Genomic DNA, 27,952 nt, shown 5'->3' on the forward strand with positions numbered 1-27,952 from the left:
TGTATTCCAATATCACAATTTTCACTAGGCTGAATTCTGATTGTTTGTGATTCATTCAGTAACAATGTTATGTAACATGTTTGTAAAAGCTAGAATATAAGTGAAGTCTGTTTGATACACACGTGCATTCGACTAGCCTTTGCTGATTTACGCGAGTTGAACAACAGGTTGTTCAATATGTATATTTTCCACAAATCATCTCTATCACGGTACTGTAATTCAATTCTATTGAGTTTCATGTTAGCTTTGATATGAAACTTTAAGAATGGGAATGTTCCCTCAAAATTCAACTATTTGATGTCTTTGAACTTGGTTGTATAGCCACTTTTAACAAAATAGAGTTAGGATATTTAATTCGAAATAACCGACGCTTTTCTAGGTCACGAGTTCCACATTAAACAATCCCTAAGAGAGGTATATTGGAATTTTCAAATCATTATTTTAGGTCCTATAACTGATTTTAACACTTTCAATACTGTAGACAATCACTCAAATTATTTGATTGCTTACAAATGCATTGGGATCTAAGATTTTGGTACTGTACAGTCATAGGCTCGTAACAATTCCAAACCTGCTTCTGTGTTACTGTTTGCTCTCTGCTTTATTTTTTCGCTCGAAATTACCAGGTAAGCAATTTAGAATTTTATTCTACTTTTAGTTTTTCTATTCCCCAAAAAAATGGAGTTTATGTTTATTTCTTCGTTGTAGAATGGATAAACCTTTGTCAGACGAAGATCTTCAAGATATTGTAGATAATATTGATTTTGAAGGACAATTAGACCCATTTTAAGATAGTGATATAGATAAAAACTGTATACAACTATCTAGCGACGGTGAATCTTCAAGTGAAGTGGGTAATACTTCATTGACACAAATTTTGTATACTGCGTTTACTTCTTGGGATGATTAATTCGACGGCAAAAATGGAAACGAAAACGATGTTCCAACTAGTAATTTAGGAATTGCATTTGAGTGGAGTTGAAAAACTGAAAATTTTATACCGAAACATAATATTCTACAAGAAAAACAAACAATTCTATTGTTCAACAAACAAAAAAGTTTTCAGAAAAGGTTCTGTGTTTAAATTATTTCCTGAAAAGAAAATTGAATAAAGATAACTTGCCAAATGTGCGCATTAGCGCTCTGCAATGACTGTTTTTCTAAACAAACATTCTTGATTACTTTATATATATGCAATAAAAAAGAAGTATTCAGTTACAATGATGTTTTTCTTTTATTTTTTATTTATGTTATGTTTTTATTGTTTGAACCGTTAGTTTAACTATTAGTGCTAAGCTTGAGTAGCTACTCTTGTAATATCAAATTCTACACCTTCTTTTTCATCAAATCTGATTTCAAAATAATCATGCAAAACAATCAAGTGTTGAACGTATATCTGAATATTTTCATGGAGGCATTCTACCTGCGACAAGTTTGGAAACTGTAAAAATTCGCGCCGACCAATATTTTTCTTCATAAATTTCAATTCACCAAGAAAAGATTGAAAGAAAAGAAAAAGAAAATTTTAGAATAAATCTGTCGCATACGCGATGTCTGCCGTAAAATTGGTCAGGTTCTCTTTTAAATCAGGATCTTTACTTTCCAGAAACTCAAACAAAAATTCAAAAAGTAACTAAAATCTTGATAATCATACACCTTTCGACAACAAGCGTACTTCGGTATGTAACAGCAATTGTTAAAAATCTTCATCATTTTCATCGCAAATACGCACGTAATAAAGTAACGCATTGATTACTTTCTATTTTCTTAACTGTATTTATCACAAATTGAAGCGATTAGTGCAATCAGTGAACTGCAGTTACTATATCGCCCAATCATGGCGAGAGCACAATGTATTGCCACTGAAATAACATTTATGGATGGAATCGAATACGTATTGAACTGAATATGGAGTATGGAAGTCCTGTAACAGTCGCTGAACTTCTTAAAATATTATCTGCCAATATTTTTAGGAGAAGTCAAGTCAATATTTCAGTTCTACACTATGGAAGTCGAATAAATTTTCATGGAACCCCACTTACGATTGTGGACCCACATTTTTTGTCACGCCTAATGTAGAACTCCGTAGAGTCTCGGGTGGACCAATTTGGGAATCGTGGATCTACTACATGCATTCACCATCATATAGTTGTATACTATATGATGTGTCTATCGATAAAGATGCTTTAGATGGACTTCTATGGGTTTCCAAAATTCCGTGAATTTTTGGGGAATACCGATAAATTTGAAGCTTGATCTCTTGAACTGTTTGATTAAAGTTCATTTATACTTGTGTTATTAACTTCAATTATAATGTTACAATTGTCTAATTCTCATTTCTCTCTGTGTTTAGCCTAATATTTTCGAAAAGATCATTGATATTGATAATTTTTACTTGCGGGTTGATATTTTCTGAAGATGTTCCTTGCCTTGGGTATTTTCGCACTTCAGTTCATTATATTGGTACTCCTGGTCACTCATTAACTATTTATACAATTTTTTGGTTAGGACAAATACATCGCCACTGAAAAAAAGATCATAGACTGTTCTTACTTCTGAATTATAAATTTATATTTTTGGTGAAAGTATTTATATAAAATAACTGTAAACTGATTTTTAAGGTTTCAACAAAAACGACCAATGACACAATAGAATACTTCTTTATATATATTGACAAGTGACAAGTGACATTCGTTATTTTCTCTAACTTTACTTGTATATTGACGTATGTAACGTAACTTAACAATTTATAAATGCAGTGGCATAAATCTGTACTGGCACCAAAAAGCACAAGTCAAAGTAAATCATGGTCTAACTGAGCAAGTTCGGATTCGCAGAGGAGTACGTCAAGGTTGTATATTGTCGCCGCTCCTGTTTAATATATACTCTGAAGCCATCTTTCAAGAGTCACTTGAAGATAGAGACATTGGGATCAAAGTCAATGGAGTCTGGGTCAACAACATACGTTACGCCGATGACACAGTACTGATTACAGATAATATAGATGACCTACAACAACTAATTAATATAGTAGGCGAACATAGCCAAAACATGGGATTAAACATCAACATCAAAAAAACTAAATTCATGATTATCACTAGGGAAGCGAATACATTTAGAAAATCTAGAGTAACATATAATGGAAAACCTATAGAACGGGTAGAAACATTTAAATATCTAGGAACATGGCTCTATGAAGAATGGTCGTCGGACGGTGAAATAAAATGCCGAATTGAACAAGCTCGAAGTACATTCATAAAATTTAAAAATGTATTTACATGTACCGACTTTGATCTTGATCTTAGACTGAGACTTGTGCGGTGCTACGTTTGGTCAGTGCTTCTTTACGGGATGGAGGTTTGGACCCTTAAAGTAAAAAACATCAACAAATTAGAGGCATTCGAAAAGTGGGTATATCGTAGAATCCTGAAGATACCATGGACTGCCAAAGTGAGGAATGAGGATATTCTCAGGCGTATCAATAAAGACCGTGAACTCTTTAACATCGTGAAGAAACGAAAGATTGCATATCTTGGCCATATAATGCGAGGCCATAAATATCAATTCCTTCAGCTGATAGTCGAGGGCAAGATTGAAGGTAAGAGAGGATTGGGACGGAAGAGGATGTCATGGTTACGGAACGTGAGGCAGTGGACGGGTATACAAGATATTCAGACATTGATCCATACCGCTAGAGATAGAGAAGCCTTGAAAAATGTGGTCGCGAACATCCATTAATGGATAAGCATTAAAAGAAGAAGAGATGCAGTGATTTTTTCTTCACAATTAGTTAATAACAAATATAATTTAAATTATACTTAAGGTGACATGAAATTTTTTAAAATATTTTACGTCGTTGTTGCCGATTGTCGACTTCACAACCCTTATGATACATTTTTCCTCTCAATATCGCTCAATTTTCAATAAGGCTAGCACGGGGAACATTTCTAACTAATTTCTGGTTATTTTGAGAAAATCATTTGGAAGACATTTTCCTGTATAAAGACGTGAAATATGGATATGGCACATTGCATCAAAAGTTTATCTTCAAATTTCTTTTTGGATATATATTCCACGTCGTTGGTACAATTTTCCATATCATTTGTATACAATCCATCACTGCCTTTGATTTCTGAATGTGATAAGGCGAAATATTTTCAACATCCATGATCTGTTCTCTATGCACGGAAGCACATCCGAATTCTGCGCATATGATATTCATTACATTTCTTACATTTCCTCTTTTCCTGATTTTGAACTTCCTTTCGTCTTCAGTTCTCGACTGATGGTCATGTGGGAATCCCGAAATTTGCTCTCTAAATATATTCATAATGTTAGTTTTTGACAAGCTTATACACGTTTTCAGATATTTAGCTTGTAAGCCATTACTAAGTTGATATTTTATAAAAACTAGAATGACATCTGAAAGTTAGAACTCTATAAAATTTGTGTTTTCCATGGTAACTAGATTTTAAGTCATTTAGAATTGAATTGAAGGCAACGACATTTTCGGAAAACTTTTATCACATACGTTAAAAAGTTAGTTACACACATACAAACATAAAGGTAAAACTAATAAAAGGGTGTTAGATGTTTCATTAGAATACCTGCACTTAACACTTTATTAAATTATTATTCCGCTATTAATTCTACATTCCATGAGGATATCAAATCAAGTTGATACAATTCAACTAACTAACCGTCAGCAAGTTGGTCTCGAATAAGGTCGAATGGGACAACTCGATCGAGCGATTTCCAATAGGAGAGTTTCTAACTAGAATTAAAGAACGACGGATTGAAGGCATCAAGAAGAGAGAGGTAACGTAAGGAGGGTGTCCACAATCTGCTACACAGAGAAACACACTTGTTTAAAACAAAAAGTGCTCAAACTTTCCAGAACAAAATACGGGTGGTCGATACCACACTTCGAAAACGATCCAAGTTAAACAATTAGAGGAGGGTAGATTAGAAATTATTGTTTCCAATGAGAAAACCTGTTTTATATAAGGGGATTTTTGAGAAAACTTTAACGGAGAATCGAACGTCAACTAATGAAACTCAGAACGTTTTGTGAGTCGTTATCCTAAAAATAGAACTGATATGACGGCGAAATATGTATATATTTCGAAAGAAACAACCCTGTTACGATACAAGTCTACAGAAATCCTTTTCGTCACTGCATAATGAAGTAAACCAGTGATCCTTCATTTACATTTTATAACGCTATCGAATTCTGCTTAAAATACGGGTAGATCCATTAAAGTTTCAGCAAAATAAAGACGGATCGTACCATGATAATGCTCTTCTTGGTGAACCACAATGTATAAATTACATGATGTCTAATATTACGTGATTCGCGACGTTGTCAAATTGTGATACACCTTTGAGATTATTCATTTAGATGTTATAAGATTTTATATTGTGTGGAATAGTGTGAGCTTTTCATCAGACATAAATTTCAATGTATATGGTGATACACGTGGGTTCCGGATAATCCATATTGTTGATTTTTATTGATATACATTGTATATATAAATATGTCAAATGTTGAAAATACTTATTTTCCCAAATAAGCTTAATTCAGTCCTCATCTTTACTCTCAGTATATGATATAAAGCAACTACGACCTTGATTTTTTGTTAATAGATGAAAACTGTCACTAGGATGGTCTCAGAAGAAACTCAAAAAATTTAGAAAAAAATATATTTATTTTTCAACGTAATCTCCTATTAGCTCCTTATACTTTTCCCAGCGATGTTCAATAAGTTCGATACCCTTTTTATAATAAGAATCGTCAAGCTCTTCAAAATAACAATTAACTGCCGACATCTACTCTTCATTGTTGGAAAAACAAGCCATTCAATTTTGAGTTTTTCAAAAACACTTTTTTCTTAGCGAAATGCGACTGTTTTTGCTTGATTTATTTACTCAAATGTTGCAATAAGTTCGCATAATATTCACCATATATAGTTTTTCAGTTTTTCCGTTTTCATGACCTTGCCTGCAGATGAAACGGTCTTTGTCGGCTCTCCCTTTTCAGTTCCTTGTTTTGATTGTTCTTTTTTTTTCTGGGGTAAAGCGCAGGACCTACTTTTTATCCATGGTTACGAAACATCTTCACGATGTTGTTCTTGTGGCCTACAACGTCTGCTAGCTCGCGCACTGTTTGCTACTTAAAATTTTACTGTTGATAACCAAGGAACAGTCTCACCCAGAGTAGAATCTAGTTCAGCATTTATATTGGTGGAGCTGAGGCCATTCAAATAAAAGTTTTGTATCACAATAACAATGACCAATTTTTTCCACGTTTACAAATTCACTGAAAATGTCACTATTGATCGTTACCATCAAATACTAAACAACGCGGCGTCTTCAAACTTGAAACATATGCTGTATAGATAGTGTACTTTGGTATTTTTCAAGCAACTACCGCCATCTCTAGGTCAGACCAGGTACTTCTGGTACTATTCCACCAATATTCATTATGTCATTCTTCTCCATCCACTTCTAGATCTAGGCCCCTGTTAATATTTTCTGTATTATTTTGTCTTGTACAAATATTATGAAGCTAGAATTTTTGAGGTCTTCCTACTTTTATTCTGGTCTATCATTTCAGCTTAGTTATAGTCTTCACAATGTCTGTGACTCCTCTAAGTCTTCTGGATCCTATCTTTATCTAAGATTTCTTGCACGGCTCCGTCTATTGCCCTTGAATAACTTAGGCTTTTTTATGTGAGTGTCATTGTTTACGAGCCATGATTCATATAATTTCCTTTGTAGGTTGAATAAAAAGGTTCTGTCTTCTAGGATTCGTCGAAGCTTACCAAATTCTGACCACGATGAACCAAATCTTTTATCCATTTCGGTGGTCAGATCTGGAGTGAAGTAGTAGAACAGGCAAAACAAATACTGCTAAATAATTGCATAAAAAACATCGAAGTTGTAATATCTTACAAAAAAGAAGACATCACTAATATAAAAAACAACCGTCCAAGCCTACTATTTTAGATGTATAAAATATTAACAAGAATAATCACAAGTCGTTTGACTCATCATCCAGTAGAACAAGGGTGGTTTGGAAAAGGCTCTAGCACTAGGATGCACTTAGAAACTCAAAAAATGATTTGAATTGAGAAAAAAGCTAAATTCCACATTCATCCGATGAATTACTATAAAGATATTTCTTCTTTCGTGTAATATAAGACCAATAAATATCTTATCATGGTTTTATTCCAGTCAAAAGTATGGGACACAAAACGTTAAGCTTCAATGAAATTCAGCGACAATAGACCTAATGTATATCTAATGGTAATGAATGAATAGAATCATATGCTACCTCTTAAAAACCTCATTCGAATTACTTTATGATTTGATAGAAAATGATAGTCTATATTGTGATTTCTTTTTGGTACACCCTTTATTATAGAAATAAAATTCTGGTATTAATGTCAAGTCAATGAATTAATGTTGAGTCAATAACGACGTATCCAATTAGTTGAAATTTATTTAATGAATAAACTTACCCACAACTAACATTTCTTCTGAAACTGTGGCGGTGGAGAAATTTGGAGCGTCAGTGGTCACTTCACAGCTGAACTTCCCCGAGAGGCTGAAACCAACATCGCGTAATACCACCTGGTGTTCGTTGGAGCTTTGTGACTGAAAATTTATTATTGTTTAATGAGAAAACAGTTATCCAAGCGATTGTTTTCAAAGTTAAACTTTAAATATTGGATTAAGTCACTTTTCCTGGGTTATATTAAGCTTAGGACATTTCATAGAGCGCAAAAATCCTACGATAAAGAAAATGTTGAAGTTGAGATATCTGAAATAGATTTAAAACACCTTATCCAATTGGAAACGGCTAGAGAAATGATGATATTGTATCATTACGTACCCTAAAATTATGAAATTTTATATCAACTCTGCCCAATTTAGCTACTTAAACAATAAATTGAAAAAATATCAAGAATTTTCAGTTTTCAAAGATCAATTTTTCAAGTTAAGAGGACTGATTTTATAATACTTGATCCATGAAAAGTGGAAAATATGCAAAATAAACAGAAAACAGAACTCAAGAAGCAATTTTAGAATTAGAAACTACTAGACACAATTAAATTATTACTTCTTGATATATTTATCGAGAATAAATTTCAATATTCTTAAACTGATACATGATTTCTACATCTAGAAATAATATTTTTTCACTCACATCAACATTAACTCCATTATATGTGAACGTTTTAGTGCTTGGCAGTTCTTTCGGAGTATATCTGTAGAATTCGTGAGTTCCTCTGTAATATTTTACTGTGTATAACGGCTCACCCTGTAGATTGTATGTGCATCGCAATGTAATCGAACCACCGTATTCTACAATGTTGGGTTGAATGTCTAACGTCACTTCCTTTAAGCACGATATTTCTGAAACAAACAAAACTGTGATATAAACTAGCTAAAATTCAATTATAACTTTAAATACGATACTGAGAAACGCCTATGTTGAAATCATACGAAATATTTTATTTAATGCTAATAAGGGGACAGTTTTTTTTGAAGGGATCAGCAAGCTACTTTAATCCGAACAGATGTGACGTTATGCGACACTTTATTACCCGAGTTTCTAAGAATATTGTTAGGAATTCGTCCACGACATGGGGCGCGAAGCAGACCCTGCTCGGTTACGTTGGAAGTGTCCAGAATTTGGTGACGGAGCTTGGTGCTAAAGTTTTCGGAAAGCATTGCTAGGAAAGAGTTTTTATTTATTTGTTTCTTTACTTTCTAGAATTATTCGAGAACTTCTTTTGGGTATAAATACTACTTTATTCATTTGCTTATGAGCAAATAAGTCAGTATATAATTGATGTCATAGTTAACGAAATAGTGAATGGTGATTGGTGAATTCAAATAAATTATATAAGTAGTGAACAGTTGATTATCACGAATAGTGAGTAGTTATTATAACTAATGTCTAGTGTAATTGTGTAAGTGAATTAAGTGAATAAGAGACAGTGTGATAATGAGATCCTGATTTTAAAATTTTTCACGTATACCAGGGTAAAAAGATATATTTCTCAGGGTAGTACACAATTCTCGTCCCTTGTAGTGACTTCTGTTTTGGAAGAGTGTGAAGCGTAACACTGTGTTATGGTTAAAAATAACTACAGAAAAAATACTGTGACTAAAAACAAAATCAATATATATATATATATATATATATATATATATATATATATATATATATATATATATATATATATATATAAGTTGCAAGTTTTGCAAGAAATATTGGTTCAGAGAAAACAAGAAAATATTTGTTGAAGATTCCAAATACAAAAATGAATCCCGTAGTGAATTATTTATAATATCATATATATTTCCAGAAAATCGAAAAAGTTTAATAATTCAAATGAAGGTAGTTGATACTTGAAAATGAAAGTGTATAGAGACTCTTCAGGTATCATCAATTATGATGATAAATTTTTTGGTATCTCAATTCAAACGTTGTTTGTTCTGATTAGGAAGGTTCAAGATTGCAACAAGCAACGATAATGTTGAAAAAGTTGTACTAAATAACAATCGAATGGGAATATCTTAGAAATCCTCTGTCATTGTATACTACTTGAAAAAATATTTGTACAGTACAGTATAGTATTCTAGGGATTTCTGAAATTATTTCCTTTCGAATTAAGAGTCGATTCATATAATATTTAAAACTCATAATTTCAATGTAGATATGGAGTTTAGAGGTATGAAGAACTATTTTAGTATATCAAAAAGTTGAAACTGGCAAATTAAGGTAACGCATTAGAAGCAAATGGAAATATTTTAAAAACTATTAATATACAAAAATATTCAAAAATTTCACTTAAATGAAAATAACGTATAAACCAAAGCTTTTTCAATTCAGTTAATAGAATCTTCGGACTCAGACACGATTGTTTAATATGAATACACTGTGGATATCACTATTTACTTTTTTGGAAGAATTTTAAAAGTTATCATTACTAAGTTATTGTTGAGTAGTTGTAGTAGTTGAGATTTTACAAGTAAATACTGTTTATTTCTCTACTACATAAATTAAGTAGAATATTGAATTTTTCCACCTAGCAAACTTCACTCTATTTATAACTGTTAAAATAATATTTTCTCTTGGTATACTAGCTAGTACTTTCGAATATTGATTTGCTATTTACAAATGAACACTTTTTAAGCTTTCTCTTCTTTCAAGATGGTTCCGCTTATAGTTCTTCCAATATCATTTGTAGATCATAAAAACCCTTGCCGACAATTTTGTTTGATATACCATAGGCGTAGATACCCCATTTTTTAAATTTATTATTTTTATAGATATATATCTTATGTGAGAAAGTATTCGTAAAAAGGCAATGGAATCATTATAAATTGGACTACATTATACCTCGTTCACTTGCTACAGCTAAATATTCGATGTTTTCAATGGTAAACAGTGAAGATGATGAGTCCATGTGGACTGACGGTTTGTTAGATATTTACCGAATTTGGTATGAGTACCGTTGGTATTTATGAAATATTGATTGTTCCTCGCATAACTGTCTTTTGCAACTGATATTGGAAGAACTATACCTCTAGAGTCTAAATCTAAATAATAAAATTTATTTCTTTATGCTCGAGTATTGGGTAATCCTAAACTATAATCGTATTGATAACAATATTTCTCTACATTAGACTAACTATCCTATTGAACATTTCCAATTTCTTTGAAGTTATACTTTCTTTCACCTATAGTTTTTGAATAATTATTGTTACTGTATCCTTACTCTCATTTTTTTTTTCTCAAATGGAAGGAATTAATGATATAACTTCATAAAGAAAAACGAATGATTTCCACTGCCAATTATACAATTAATGAGATTCAAAGCCAAACACAAGATGATTTATTAATATACGGAATACTTGAAAAATTCCTGGAGCAATATTTTCTTAATTAGGTCTCAAATCGAATTCAAAAGATTTCTGAATTCTCCTGAGATTTTTATTGGCTAAGAAAATGATTTGATTTACTACAAAACCGAATGAAAACATCTCAAAAAATAAAAGAGATTCTACGTAATTAATCTCCTGTGCTTTTTGGAATATCTTAACAATGAAAGAAAATAAGTTAATCACTAATTAAGTCAGTTCCAAGGCTTGCTTTTTATTTTAGAAGATGTAACAGTCAATTCTTTTTATGTAAAAACCATTACAATAGAGTCGATATTTAGACAAAAAAATTGATGTTATTAATGATGATAATATATTAACCTCAAATAAAGGTATGCGTTTACTGGTAATATGATATTAATAATGAAATTATAGTGCAATTCAAATATCAAAAAAGTAATAAAATGAGTTTTTTAGTTAGGTTAAGTTAGAATATTCCAACACCAACCTAACTCAATCTAACCAATTGAGAATATATCAACACCGAATCCCTGTTCTGCATCTTCTAATAAATTACTCTGGAGCTTGCGATAGAGCTTGTGAGCACACTTTAGAATACGTTCAAAAACATGTGGATACCAAATTCTGAGTGGTTTTATGATATATTAGTACAGCATTGTGTTTCTATACCCTAGATATCATCTAAATAAAGAATAAAAAAATATAAATTCACGTTTATTTATTTTTGTGATCTTCCGATGAAAACTAACTTCTCTAATGCAGATGTTTACTCATGATTCATTGTAGGAGTTTCTGGTATCTATAAGGAAATGTGGAATAAATGCAGATGGCACGCTTGATAATAATTTCTCCTGGATAATTTTCTTCTTTAGATGCAGTTAGTTAGATAGATCTATCCGAAAAAACTTATTATTACTGATCTTTTTTGTGACCTAGGATGACATAAGTTGAAGCTCAAATATATTGAGGACCCAGTTGGTTTCTGTTCATATGTTACTGTAAATTTTATATAATGTGACATCAAGAAAATTGATTTTATTATTTTTTCGATTCCCATTGTGAATTGAGTTTTTTTGCGACAAAATTGAGGAATAGTCAAATATACCTCAAAACGAATTTATAAAAGCTACAGAACTTACACTTACAATCACATACTTCAAATATGGAGACGAAATATATAAAGAAATTGATAGTTATGCTATGGGAGCATCCATATCAATTGTTATATCACAATTACTAATGTCTTAAATGTCTTAAAAGTACTTGATATGAATATTCCATTCTTTTTCTTTTATGTAGATGATTGCACTACTGCTGTATTTTTCAAAACATAAAATAAAAAAACATAAATGAAAAATTCGATTCTTATCATAAAAAATTTCATTCCTTATCAAAATCTAACAAAATAATAAAATCAATTTTATTGATGTCACATTATATGAAATTAACAATAACATAAGAACACAATGGTATATGAAACCAATTGGTCCTCAAGATGTTTGAACTTCAGTTTATGTCATCCCATGTCACATAATAGATCAATGATAATAAGTTTGGCTGATAGATCTATCCCACTATCAGATCCTGAATATGAATGTTTAGCTATTCAAGGAGCAGAAACTGTATGAACAGGTACTATAATCAATTGAGAAAGAAAATAGAAACTGAACATCAAAACATAAAACATTGTTCCTTACTATATTTATTTCAATAAATATGATATCAGTATAAAGGCCGCTCAAAATGATGCAAGACAACATACAAGTAATTGCATGCAATTTCTTGCAAGATCAAAATATTACATAGACGAATATTGCACGTCGCTTGACATTATGCCAGTATCTTTCACTAATAAAAATTCCATAGGTAAAAGTAGACAATTTCCTGACCTCAAACGAGAAAAAAGTGGTCAGTGCATAACTGGCAAAAAATATAACTGCTGCTGCTTTGCTTTTGGAATCTGATGGATGCAAGACAACGTGCAATGCAATGCAAAACGCTAACAAAGGGAAAAATGAGTTTAGCTATAGAATTAGACTAGAAAACATTCAAAAATTAGTTGAGAATGGAGTAAAAAATGTTCCACGTTGTCTTGCATCATGTCCAACGGGCCTGAAGACATGAAGGATATTTCGTCTACAGAAGGCAAACATCTCAGTATTTAGAAAATAGACAAAAAGGTTATGATTACGATAAAAAAAAGGAAACTGCTTTAACGAACCTCGAAATATCAAAATACATAATTCATTTATAAAGAATCAAAAATTCAACATAATCCAATATACGGAAAAGGGAATTGAATTTTTAGTGATTGATAAGTAAGAGAAAGCTATCAACGATAGAAAGGACCTTAATAATTTAAGTAAAATTGGAAGCTCTATGAATTTTAATACATCTACGAATAATTTGATAGCTACTACATATTTTGGAGATAAAAACTAAGGAGAAATAAATTATTTATGTTAAAACAGATTTCTATTTCGATTTTATTTTTATTTTGATATCCATGATATAGTTGATCTATTGATTAATATAAATACGCACATTCAGGTCTCCTCTAATTGGAACTGCATTCAAAAACTTGACGGTATGACCTATTTTGGTCTTCATCCACCTCCTCACAGGATGCATGAAGCGAAATCAAGTTCCTTGCATTTTATTTCTGTAAAGTTATAGATGTGCCGAAAAAAGAAAGATTGGTCATCATTAGGAAAAAGTTTTCTGAAGACAGGTATAAATGTAAATGTATATAATCCCTCTACTATCTATTTAGTTAGTGTTTGCTAACTATAAGCACTAAATAATTTATTCTTACAAATTATTTTCCTGTTTACGTTGAAAAATTGTCGTTAACAAATAATTCTCAATACCTTTTACCCGCTAAATTTTCAATCATAGCTGAAAATCAGATGCAAACATTTGTCGAAGTAAGTAAACTATGAATTTATTGATCGTTTTCCGACAATACGGGAAAGCTAAATAGTAAATATTCTATCAATTTCAGATTTAAGTTTGCGTTCTCGAGAATGTTTTCTCGCAAGATTTCTGTCGCGGAAACTCAATGAATAGTTGTATCACTAAAATAACTCGAATGCCGCAGTGGAATATTCTACCTATATCCCAATCGCTATTCTACATTAAGGATATTGTTGGCATTAGGTGAGCAATTTGCATAATATAACCTGTAATACCATGAAGAGAATTTCAAATTTGAATGACAGCTCGCGCATTATGATAATCAATACCTAAGGCATGTTGTCGCTTACTAGTTGTAGGACAATCTTGTCAACGTTAATTTTCTTTATAATAATTTGGCAATGTTGATATATATGCAATCTGTAAGAAGTAAATACATATAATAATAAGAATTAATTATGATGATAATGACGTTAGTAGCATAAAAAGCTCACAATGGATAAAAATCATCTAAATCACATATGGGCAACCACCGGCCCGCGGGTCGGATCCGGCCCCGTGTAAGATATGATCCGGCCCGTGACACATTTTGGAAAAACCCAATTAAAAAACTATTACACTAAACTAAGTACTTCTACTTAGTACTAGTACATATACTTATACTAGTACATATCTTTAAAAGAAAACACTTGTTTGTGCTTTTTATCTTATCCGGCACCGGATATGATATGAATAGACTATGAAAATGTGGGGTCATCAATAGACTAATGAATCCCATAGCCTACACAAGTTTCCTTGTGTTTCCTTAGTTTACTCACGGGAGTAACGGTGAGGCAGCAAACATCAAAACCTTCGATGTTTGCCGCCTCACTCTTTGATAATCACCGCCACTCGGCTTGCTCGATCAAATTCTTTGAAGTTTGCCGCCTCACGGGCTACACATCAAAAGATTTTATTTATTGCTTCTCGATTATTCTAAACTAGTTTATTCCCGATTATTCCTTCATTTTGTCTATATAAGCGGGTGGATGACCCGAAAGTTAGTTCAGTTCTATTTGAGCTACCGAGGTGATATCTCAGACAAGTGATATCCTAGCGAACGGCTAGAGCCGTCAACTTGCTTTGTGAATTTGTGTGTATCTTGAGTGGTTACTAACTATAGTTTGTTGAACGAAAAGTAAAAAAAATGATGTCTGGTGGAAAGAAACGAAAAGTAGATACAGAGGGTCGCCAGTTTCAAGAAAAATGGACTGAAGAATTATTTTTTATCTTGCACAATGGTAAGCCTATTTGTTTGCTTTGTAATGAATCCATTTCAGTAATGAAAGAATTCAATATAAAGAGGCATTACTCAACTAAGCACGCTACACAGCACTCACTGACAGGACAATTAAGAACAGACAAAATCCAGAAGCTTAGAGCAAATATTGAAAAACAGCAACAAATGTTTCATAAACAAAGAACACAACTTGATAATGTTGTGGAAGCTAGTTTTATAGTTAGCTCAAAATTGGTTGGCAAAGGCATTTATCGAGGAGTGTATGTTAGAAGTTTGCGGTGTTTTGTGTCCTGAAAAGAAAAATGAATTTGAAAAAATTAGTTTGTCAAGACGAACTGTTGTTCGAAATGATATAAAAACAACATTGACTGACCGTATGGCTGGTTTTGAATCATTTTCCATAGCATTAGACGAGAGCACCGATTTGTCTGACACAGCTCAACTGGCTATATTTATTCGAGGTATTGATAAGGAGTTCACTGTAACTGAGGAATTGCTAGCTTTACAGCCGCTAAAAGCAACCACTACAGGAGAGGATATTTTTAATGAAGTTCAAAAGGTATTCACAAGTTTCGGCCTGCCATGGTCAAAATTAATTGGAGTATGTACTGATGGTGCACCTTCTATGGTCGGCTTACGAAAAGGTTTCATCGGAATTTTAAATGAAATAGCAACAGAATTAAATGTGCAAAAAGATGATTTGATAGTCCTTCATTGCATTATCCACCAACAGAACTTGTGTTCTAAGTCCATTCGACTCCACATTGTTATGAATGTGGTAGTAAAAACCATCAATTTTATTCGATTCGATCCCGAGGGCTTAACCATCGTCAGTTCAAGATGTTTTTGGATGAAATATCAGCTGAATATAACGACGTAACATATTATTGTGAAGTCAGATGGATGAGCAAAGGAAAAATGTTGAAACGGTTTTACGAGCTTAGAAATGAGATAGCAGACTTTATGAAAATAAAAGATAAGCCACTATCTGAATTGAGTGACCCAAAATGGATATGTGATTTAGCATTTCTGGTCGATCGTACAGGCTATTTGAATGATTTAAATTTGAAACTTCAAAAACAAGGACAGTTAGTAAATGATTTGTACAGCCATTTGAAAGCGTTTCAGATCAAACTACGCTTGTGGGAGTCACAGATGCAGTCTGGTAACAGTTACCATTTCAACACGCTCTCTGCGTATGAAAATATTGCTTATGCTCAATATGCTGAAGAACTCAAGTTACTGTCGGAACAATTTTCGAACAGATTTAGCGACTTCAAAAACATGGAAGAATGTTTCAATTTATTTGCTACTCCTACAAAATGTAATGTACAAAATGCTCCAATACACTTACAAATGGAGTTAATCGAGATTCAAGAAAACTCACTCCTAAAATCCAAATTTGAAGACGTAGAGTTGTGCGATTTCTACAAAAAATACCTAGAAGAAGACAATTTTCCGCAGCTTAGAAAATTCGCAAGAAGATTGATTTCTGCGTTTGGCAGTAGTTATAAATGCGAACAGTTCTTTTAATTGATGAAAGTTAATAAATCAACACATCGTACAAGACTGACTGACGATAATTTGGAAAATTCTTTACGTCTTTGTATCAGTGGAATTCATCCAAATATCGATGGATTAGTTTCCCAAATTCAAGCTCAAGTGTCTCATTGATTTCAGTGTATTTAACTTTTGTAGTTTGTAACAATTGCAAATGTAACTGTTTAATTGTAATGTTGTACCATTTTTTAAAATTTCATTTTGTTATTTTAATAAATACAATAATCACATTGTCAATATACACATACATGTCAATAATAAATACATAATACAATAATAACATTGTCGTATTATTTCATGTCTAATATCTATCGCAAAAAAATATTATCACCACATTAAAATGCACTAAGTATTTTTAAACGCGGCCCGCGAACGTTTTGCACGCTAAAGTTTGGCCCTCAGCATGTCAAAGGTTGCCCATACCTGATCTAAATCATTATTGGTTTTCCTTGCATAAGATATTCCAGTGGAAACAATTGAAAAAAAATTAGCTTTTAGTTTGAAAAAAGAAATAAAATTTCCAGTATTAAGTTCAATAAAATTGTTCTGTAAGAATTGTTGCCAATTATATTTATGTAATTATCCAAATTTCCATTTTAACATTTCAACCACTAATTCAAACATCTCATCTATTTCTCTTTATTCATGTTTCTATTTCATTCCTTTTGCCATTCTCTATTGTTTTTTATGTCTTTAACTGTAATTTTTTCATCTCTCCAATACATCGTCTCTCTTTCTTCTATATGTTTGTAGGTTCTGTCCCAGGCATGACTTGTTTTGCCACTGTAGAGACCGTTTTTCAATAATCTAATGTAATTTAATCAAGACCTTTATCTGCATTATCTCCAAAAGTGAGTGTTTTGTTTATTTGGAGAATCTGTCTATATAGTATCATTGAATGAGCTTCTCCACACAAAATTACTTTTTACTGCTGTAAAGTCATCAAATTATAGACCCACGTATGATAATTTACTATTTTTTTTATTTATGAACTGGTTTCAGAATATGATTCTAAGATCTCCATTTCATTTCATTTCATTGAATAAGTTTCTCCGTCTGCTGAAAACCCTGCTACTTAAATTTTGAGATACATAAACAAAAACAAATATTTAAAAATAGATATAGTTCTATTATTTTTCAAAATATTCTCAATTTCATCACCATTGATATCAAACCACTTATTAGATGTTTTGACTGTTCAAAAACATTTTTGTTTGAACTGATGTGTGAGAGCACACAGTGTCGTGGTGGAGAATTAGTCGTCGTCTGCGACTGGTTTCCTGATTTTTTCTGAATATTTCTGACAAACAAATGCTGGTGTACTATTCAGAATTTTCAGTTCTATGTTTTTATAATGAACCAGTGGCAATATATCCAGTTATTTCTAAAAAACAGGTGATTTGTCGCCTGACACGTGTTTTGCAGCATGGAAATTGAATATTTTTAACATTTTTTTGCACTTATCTACACGAGCTTTTTTTGAGCGATCCACGTCGAAACTAATCATGGCAAGAAAAGGTTTGGGATTTAATCCTCCAAGATGAATGTTTCAAGTATTTGTAAACAACTCAAATAGCACTCGTATGATAACATATTCTAAGTATGGAAATGTCAGATTTGACATATTCACATCAGTGTTGCCGTGTTTAAAAATTTGAGAAGCAACCCTCTTATAACCAAAACTCTGACTTCAAGTGTTTTTTATCTTCTTGTTCGTAGGTGACTTTCTCTTAAGTAGTTTGTTGTGACGAGGATGATAGATTCCCACGTCATGTGCTAAATTTATTACTAGTATAAGTGCCGTTAGATTTATACCTCGGACTCCAGGGACTCCAGGCTAGTTGTGGAAGCCTTTTGGAATGTGTTTTTCACTCCAAATGGAAGAAGCTGAAGTAATTTTCTTGCCCGGCTTCAATTTTTATTTATGGACTTGAATTAATATTGAATTTTTGTTCCATTGCTTTTCTATGGAACCCTCAATACCTTTTTCATTTTAAGCTAGAAGAACTTCAAGAATGAGTTTTTAGAAGACCCCAAGTATGAGTTTTTAGGTGTCTGAAAGAGCCGTAGGTACAAATTGACAAAGGTAAGAGCTGGGAGGAATTATTGAAGGAACAACTACACAGCTTCTACATGCGTAGTACGCGTTCCAACCAGTTGGGCTAAAGACGTAATTATTTTTGAACTTATAAAGAAAATATTCCTTATTATTTGAAATTTGTGTATTTTTATTGTCATACAGTTAGTGTGATAGAAGTTAAAAATTACTGTGGTTCACGAAATAGTAGTATACGTGGCGAGTATTTTTTTATGTATATTTATAACGTATAATAAATCGATACCAAAATTTATAATATGTGAGTAGAAGACAGAACTATTTACTATTAATTATGGTATGAACTTTATAAGCTATTAATATTATTCATATTTGATGCTACATTTATGTACCAAAATGAATAAACCATCTTATGTTGATGATGATAGTAATGATTGCTTGATCATTAACCTCTGATTTAAGAGTCATTGAAAAACTTAAAGAGAAATATCAACTTTGTTTCTATGGAATGAGCGGATAGATTGTCTCTATATTTAAATAACCAAGAATTTATCTACGAGTATTCAGTACGCAGACATATAATGATAAAGGGTGTGTTTATTCTCATTTAAACACAAAGGACACCTGGACATAACATCAGCATGATCTCCTAAAAGGAAACTTCTAACGGTTACTTCGATTTATTTGGGTTTGACACGTAGATTTTTATCTGTAAAAGCAGGGGATGGAATAATGGAATAAACAAAGAACATATAACCCTCTCTGGTTTCGAAGTAACCATTTTAAATTCAGTCAGTTTCGAGAATTGTGAGTTTTCTCGAAACACCCATAAAAAATTGTCGACGTGATTGATTTCGAAGCTTAGGGAGCTAAATACATCATTGTTATAAACATTCGGAAAGTTCTATAAAATGAACTCATACAGAGAAAAATTTCGTCCTGTGGAAATACAAGTAGTCGTAGGAATGGAACAGATTTTTTGATACATTGAAACAAAAAACGATGGTAACAATCCGTTACCTATAATATGAATGGATGAGATCAACGACGACGATAATAATTCACAATAACAATTGATATTTTTTTCATTTTTTCTTATTTGTCAAGCCTTTTGGCTCGGTCCAGTGCCATCGATATAGAAAAAAACATGTTTTTTAATTGTTGCATAATGAATAAGACAATAAATGACGTAGATTTTGTGAGCTTTTTTTTAGATACAACTCTACTTTGTGGCTTATTAATGTTAGTATATCCCACCACGATAAATGCGATCGTTATCCGAGCAGGTTAAGACGTCAACTTTCATATTCGCCGTTAACACGGCAAATTTTTTCTAGAAAGCTGCGAATTATCTCTTCATAATTTAAACAAATTTCACAACTGTCTACCATCTGTTCATCTTTTGGGGTTTTACTATACCACCTGCATCAGTATTACTTTAGAATTCAAAAACTTGAGTTTAATTATGCTGTTCGAGAAGAATTTCAAATCCGTTCACCCTCTATGGGAGATTTCCAATACTAATGACTACAACTTAGAGTAAAATTTTATTTTCACAATGAATCGAGCTGAATAGTTTGAAATATAGTTTAAAAAATTCAAAAAACACGCTTCCATTGCATATGAAACTAAAGAGTGAAAAATAAGTATAATTTAAAAACTAAGGAACGCGCTGCATTTTCAAAGCATTCCTTTTTTTTCTATTCTCATCTATTTTATATTATTCTTCTTCTTCCGTGTTGAACTCACCTTTATGAATATTGCTGTTTCAACTCTTTTAATTGTTAGTTATAGGAAGTAGAAAACAAAGTAGACTAAAGTAATCGGTACTGATTTCTATATCAACATATCCTTTGCACTTTTCCACTCCTTTGGAAATATCTGCTTCATACATAACTTTCTATTAATTAGCTGGAAAATCCGCTATCAAGCTGATTAACATTAATAGATGATTATTATGTCTGAAAAAGGAATACGTCCCGACCACCAGGACGCTCACCCACAAGATGGTATGAAAACTGGTTTCATCATCACAGCTGCAGCTAGGCAACATTGATGCAAACAGAGGACTAAGTCCTACCGTACGATGAAGAGGAAGGAGAAGAAGAAATATATATATATATATATATATAACAAATCTATATCATAAAATGTGGACGTTTTAAATTTTATCGAGTTGTTATGCTGTAAAAATTTGTATTCATTTGGAATTGCAGTCCAAGTAAAATTGAGAGATTGTTAGATAGAAGAAGTAGAAAGTGGAAATAATGTCCATACGTTCTTTGCTATGTCAATGAGTCTTTTTCCAATCTATATGCTGTGCTAAAATCGTTTTAGCATGTATAGAAAGTAAACGATATCCATAAATTGCAATGCTGCAAATAAATTTTCAATTATCAATAACCAATATCGATTCCAATTAAAATTGACGAGCAAATAATTGAGCTCTTTTTAGAATGAATAATACGAACGGTGAAGTGAAAACCGCATGCAGACATACTGTTTATAGTTTCCTATATGAACAAACCAAGGTAACCATCGATATAATTGAATCTTGACCAAATTATTATTCCGAAGCGGTCATCCCATTTGAAGTGGTTCAAAATAGTTTGCTCGATATAACAATTATGCTCATGTGAATTTGAAATGACGGCTAATTTATTTTTTTGTTGATTTACCTGAGAAACAGCCCTACCTGAAATGTTAATCTTTTTCTATGTGACGTAATTTATAGAAAATTTGAGAAATACACCAATGGTAAAGTTCGATATATTCTCATTATTAACCATCACAGCTTTAGGAGACTCGGGTTTGAAAATTCCTCATGAAAATTGTCTTTGTAACATAGAAAAAGCTTTCCAAGGAATGATTATCAGTGAATTGGAAAGTGTTTGTTGAATAAGACACCTAATCCTTATGAATTTTTTGAAATAAAAATGTATGTTTTTCCCTCATTTCTAAACGATTCAATGAAATATTATTGAATTTCAGTGGACGATACATCCTTCCATTGCTTTATTCAAAGATATAGATGAATTAGCTACAGACAGAATGTGGCTTGTAATCAGTAATCAATAAAGACAATTCATAAAGTAATAAACCATTTTTGGTAATCGGTAAATTAAGCAGTTTGGAAAAAATTTGAACTTTCATATAATAGTGTATGTAGAGAACTCCTTAGTTATATTATGAACAAAATTGTCTTGAAATTTAGAATTTGAATGACTACTTTTTAAAAATTTTTCCAGTTAGTATTGAATAAAGAATATTCGTACTTCTAGTATTTTTCTATTGATAAAAAATTTGGAACTCAAAAAAAATTGGACATTCAAAGTCTACAAATAAAATTTCTCTGCATCATCATTTCTTTCTTTGTTTGTATCGGAATTAAATAAAACTTTTATGGTATCATCGGTAGATGAAGATCCTATGTAACTCTGAGGAACGAGAAGATCTGGAATTCTGGACAAAGAATAGTTATGGAAATGAATTAATAGGAAAATTACAGCACATACAAATTTTTTTTTATTCAAAAACAACCTACATCGTTTCTATTCATTTTATGAACATCATTAACAACAAACTGGAAATCTGTTTTTCGCAGGACAAAGCTTAATTATTCATAAATTAATTACTATTAACTGGAAAAATACCATTACACTTATAAATTTTTTTCTCAATTTTTTCTTAACATTTTAAATTTTATGTATTAACTAATTACTTTCAGTTCATAGAACTATGTATTGAGTAAATTAAGGAATTATGGAAAACAGCTGTTTTTGTGAGGTTATTTTTATTATTATTCCCAGTTTTAATTGAGTCGCTACTTGAAGAAGTACGAAATTTCCTTTTCAGGAACGTGGCTTTGTTGGGAAAAGGATAGTATACTGAAAAAAGCTCTTTCTATTTAATGAAAAGGGTTTATCTCCACCCGAAGCTTCAAGATTATTCTACTATTAATCAAATACCACTGGGTTATCACTTTGCAACCTCAAAAAATACTCATTTATATTTTATAAACAGTGGAAATTGATGTCCAAAAACTTATAATATAATCTTAATAACATAAAACAAAAAAATAAAACAAAATCAAGATCAATAGGTATCGAAGAAAACCAATTAAAACTTACACAAAAAGAAAATCTTATATTTACTCCACGGCCACCATTTTGACATAGATCAGATAATTTGTTAGTTTGCCGACTATAAGTGATATGAATTTAGAAAACCAAATTTTTGGGTAGTTGTAGTTTCTGCGAAAATTGTTCAATAGTAGATCATTTTAAATGATGTCATGTTATTGTAAAGATCTCATCAGTATGGATTGACCAGACAAGGTGGAACGAAAAAGAAAATTTAACCAAGAACTGAACGAAAACTGGCTGAAATGTTATGTGGTGTGAATCTTTCGTAATTGACCATTAGTAAAATATTGAACATAAATGAATATATCGTGCGTTAAAAGTTGATAACAGCACCACAGCTTCTTGTGTCATAAAATTGACAGCTTGTATTCTTTTTTCCCTAGAATATGGACCTCAATCGAAATTTCATATGTTTTGCTACTAGATTTTAAACATTCTACTTTAAAAACTTCTTTTAGATATTTTCTAGTACAAAAAAATTCTTATACATAGTCCTGAAGGCTTCAACTGCTACTGGTATGATTTGAGAAATGATTCTTGAGTACATTTTTACAAAGAAATTTTGAAGTAAGCACTTTGATGGTTAGGCTTTACAAAATCTGGTGTTTTGTCGTTAGCGTATTTGTATAATCAAAGGAAATGGTAGAGATTACCTGAGCGTTGTTAACCATAACCATCCCCAAAGTGCTGGTCTGACGTAACAATGCCTCCAACAATTTCAATGAAACATTTTCGACCACCCACTATATAATTCCGTCTTAGCATGGATCTATTTTCATGTTTTCGCTAAGCTGAAGGTTAGATGGCGGCGCTTCCAAACTGACGTGAAGCTCAAAAAAACCCTCACAATTCACTAAGCTGTATTACACTCTACTTTCTAAAATGAATTTTTTTTTGTATATTCAACTTTGAGTTTTTTGTTTACAGCACATCAGAGGTTGAAAAAAAAACAACCCCCGTACAATTGATGTAGTTCTCGATTCCATTTTTCTCTCATCACCTCAAACAATAGAACCTTATCTCCTAAACAAAAATATTCCTAAAAGAGTCATGTAAGGCGTACGTACGTACCTTTTTTAGTTTATTAGTGGTGGCTACAATAATTTCAGCGTGCTATCGCTGTACAAAAAGATGAATGAAATCTGAAGATTTATATATTGGAAGTTTGACTAGATGGATTTTAAGCTTGTGGAGAAGGCTATATTGGGAGAACATCCAGATGATCAGAGTTGTGTGTGTCGAGCTGGAAAAACTTTTCAATACGATTGTGCTTTGCAGAGGTTACTATCAAAACTTAACGGACGATCAAGCCATTAATTTGTGAGCGTTAGTAGAGAAAAACGATGTTTCTTTATCCAATTGATGCGATAATTATGGACGTTAATCTTTATTTCAAGTAGATTATTAGAAGATATATAATTTTTTTAAATCTATTCTTATTATTGAAATATGTTATTTAAACAAGAAATTTCTAGTTAATACCGAAAACCAAGTACAGTTTTTGATCTATATATTAGGATAACACAATCGGATTCCTTATGCACGTTGAATTTGCTCATTTGTTACAAACTAAACTAGTTACCTTACCCTACCATAATACTAATTTCGAAGTGAATATAAAGTGATAATATTTTTGTAACTGACAACCAAAAATTTTCCAGAAAAAACTGGGGTGTACTTTAGCAATGAAAAGCTGGTGTGCAATCACCATTTGCAGTTCCAGGACACCTGGCGTTGAGGCTCGCGCAAAGGTGTAATTTTAATTAGTATCACAAAACTGTTTTCTCCAAGCTTAAAATTTGTTGGAAACGAGAAAATTTAATATGAAACATAAATCCAATAGTCAGATATTGTAAAATGGGAACACATAGCGACAGTGCTACTCCGGAACTGTCCAAAAAACATATCTAACCCAAAGTGATTTCTGAAAACTTTTTAATCTAATGATAATAACTATAAAGTTGATAAAGAAGAAAAATATTAATTCTGTATCTCCCTAGGTCCTCTTGTTGCGGTGAATCAGTCCTCTTAATCCATCTCTACATCTTCTCGGATATTCACTTCCTATTTTATGTCTTCCCCTGCCAGTTTATAACTACTATACTGCTCAGGTCATCTTCTACCTCTTTTAACAATTTTTCCTGGCCTTGCGTCCTCTCTTTCTACCACTGGTATTTTATTGCGTTATGATATACGCCATGATAAAGAAGACTGTCAGACTCCTCCACTTCAGTCAGTGGTAGATAGAAGTGAGATTTGGCGAGGCTAGGTAAAGGCAATCGAATTTGGAACCATCTTTTCATGGAACTGTTAAGCTTCCATTCCCTTATCGCTTCCCTTTCTATTCAGTAAGTCAAGTACACAAGCTCCTAGTCTTCCAATTGTGAATAGTGCGTATTTAGTGCGTGTGTGATGAGTATTTTGCATGAAAAGGAAGCTTTATTATTTCGTTAGTGGAAAATACTCTTTTAAAATATGAAACCATATTGAAAATTCGTCGAGAGAACAATTTTATGACGTAGTAATACCTTCATACTTTTTAATAAAGCTTGTATGTTCAAGGTACCAACGTCGGCTTAAAAACTACAACTAAAAATGTCGATGGTTCTAATGTACCACCATGCTTGGCGGAATTGATAAAGCAAATACAAAGGGCTGCGTACATTTTAAACATTTGGAGTTATGTTAATGAAAAAGTGTTTACTGATACGATCCTTAAGCGAAACGGTTGGCTGTTCATGTCTGATATGATTTCAAATGGTACGAAGACGATCAACTGCCTAATTCCATTTCGGATGGTTTGATCGAACCTGATGATGTTAATGTCGCCAATTCAATCACAAAAGTGATTCAAAATTTGATTATTGATTAATGCTTAATTTTTAGTTTGTACACAGATTCGGAAATAACCACCACTGATGATGCTGAAGAATATGGTGCAATCGCGTTTTATTCCGATGAAGAGTTGCGAAGAACACAATGATAACGAATAAAAGTTTTTTGTGTGAATCGTGCTTAGAATAATAATGTTTATAAAAAAGATTTCTCGAAATAAAAAGTAAATAATATATAAGCAACTTTATCAGCTTTTATTTTTTCGAGAAAAATAATTATATATCATTACAAGATTTCTGATCCCGAATGGTAATATATTATTGATACACGTGAAAGAGTGACGGAAGAAATCATATATGATTGTAAAATAATTGGAAACTTAACTTAACGCATTACATTTTTTCAATTGAAACCGCGCTGATGACCGACAATGTGATTTTATTATAATTTCATTTCTTTCTTGATTGAGAATTAACAAAATCATCATTTAATCACCCTGAACAAATTAATATAATGATGATTTTATTCTATTATTTTGGTTCACAAAGTAATCTCACTGTTTTTTATTAACTTATATACTTAGTTATCATTATGATTTTGAAAAGTTTCAACCTGCAGAAACTAGAATTTTTTTTTCGTTTTGTTTTGAAGTAGCGTTGACGCTATATGTCCCCATATTAAGTTGTCTCACTATAAAATTCCTCTTTTATATCATATTCCCTCGTTTTGAACAAATTATGAGCTTTAAAAAACAGTTTTCAGATGCTATTTGAAATTACCCCTTTGGGAGCGTCTAAGCGACAGGTGTCCCGGAAGTGTAAATGCTGATTGTACCTATGTTTTCATCACATCACATCAACAACCCATTTTGAAAATATTAACTTCCAGAAAACTCTTGCATATTTTCAACGGTAGCTTCTAAACTAAGAGCAATTATTACTCTCTCACAACCCTACATCATTCAGATAATCCCATCCCAGCAGAGGTACTGTTAATATGATAATACAAGGTATGCCACTTGAAAACAACCCATGATGTTTCACACTAAAATTTAATTATCGACTTTTAACCTTCTCTTAATTCTACACAATAATTCCAATGTTTTTTCCACGGTACAAAGCATCCTTGGTAATCATCTGGATTTGATCCGTTTAGAAGCCCAGCTTCAGCTTCCTCAACCTCCTTCTTAGTATAATTACGGGTTCTCTTGAAAGTTGACGTTTGAAAAACGGAAAAAATCGCGAGGATAATATTGAAGTTAAGGGGTGTATGCAGCATCGTTGAAGTACTTTGTTTTCAAAAAAGTAAATGTAAATTAGCCTATGCATTGTAGTTGTTAATGATTCAGCCTGTTATGACGAGATATTCCTGATCAAGACTCTTTCGAGATACCTACTGGCACGAGTTTTTGCGAACGAAATGAATAGGAGTTCTACCCTCTCACACTCTCGGTGTTATCGATATTTAAGTCCCCACATACTTTGATACGCGCCTGAAAAATCAACACGGAACAGACCTACATGGAAGAGAGGCGAGTGAAGGCGTGTAGCTGTGATCGGGCGATAGGATTGCAATGCTGCGCCATGGCGATATACTAGAAAATTATTCACAATGAGAGATTAACAGTCACGACTTGAACATATTCGATTATGTTTTTCACCTAATCATATCCACTGCTGACTTCGATCACGGGTTTAAGGGTCTTACTCACATATTTCTTTCTCATCCTTTTTGGTGATTACGTTACTCATGCAACTTGTGCTACAGCTCTGATTGCAGCATCAGAAGTCGTTTTTTTACATCAGTTTCTGTTCACAGTAGAGAAATTTGGGTATATAAATACATGTATAGATTTCTACGTTACATCTAACAACGGTTTTTTTCTCGATACTCAACTTATCAACGTATATAAATTAAGGCGTTTATCAGATAATCAGCTTGTGCAAACTGCCTACATTGATGTGTCTTTGACATAAACTTGTCTTCTTATACCAACTGCAGTTTGCGAAATATTTTCTCGAGGGTTTTTCATTAGATTGTTCCAAATATTTCAAAACAACACTTTAATGACATCATTGGAAAAGTTTCTATAGAAAAATACACACAAAAAAAATCGAACGTGCTCTTGACTTGATTTTTATTAGAACTATAAGATAGATTCTCTTTTTTTCTAGACAGAAGCGAACGAAGTGACGCATTATTGTCAATTATGGAATTATGTAAATTCTCTAAATGTACTTA

The 27,952-nt window shown here is 32.1% G+C and overlaps 1 protein-coding gene across 2 annotated transcripts in view; it reads right to left on the reverse strand.

The window, feature by feature from the left end:
• The window catches only part of LOC130894057 (uncharacterized), a 132,132-nt gene that overhangs the window by 32,932 nt on the left and 71,248 nt on the right, over positions 1–27,952 (reverse strand). The window contains exons 2-3 of one of the 2 annotated variants that reach the window (XM_057800601.1): positions 8,213–8,421; positions 7,524–7,659 (exon numbers count right to left, since the gene is read on the reverse strand). In XM_057800601.1, coding sequence (XP_057656584.1) covers positions 7,524–7,659; positions 8,213–8,421 — 345 coding nt within the window. The remainder of the gene's footprint in view (positions 1–7,523; positions 7,660–8,212; positions 8,422–27,952) is intronic. The other variant, XM_057800602.1, reaches the window with a different exon arrangement.

Source organism: Diorhabda carinulata, chromosome 5, assembly GCF_026250575.1.
Source record: "Diorhabda carinulata isolate Delta chromosome 5, icDioCari1.1, whole genome shotgun sequence".
NCBI lineage: Eukaryota > Metazoa > Arthropoda > Insecta > Coleoptera > Chrysomelidae > Diorhabda > Diorhabda carinulata.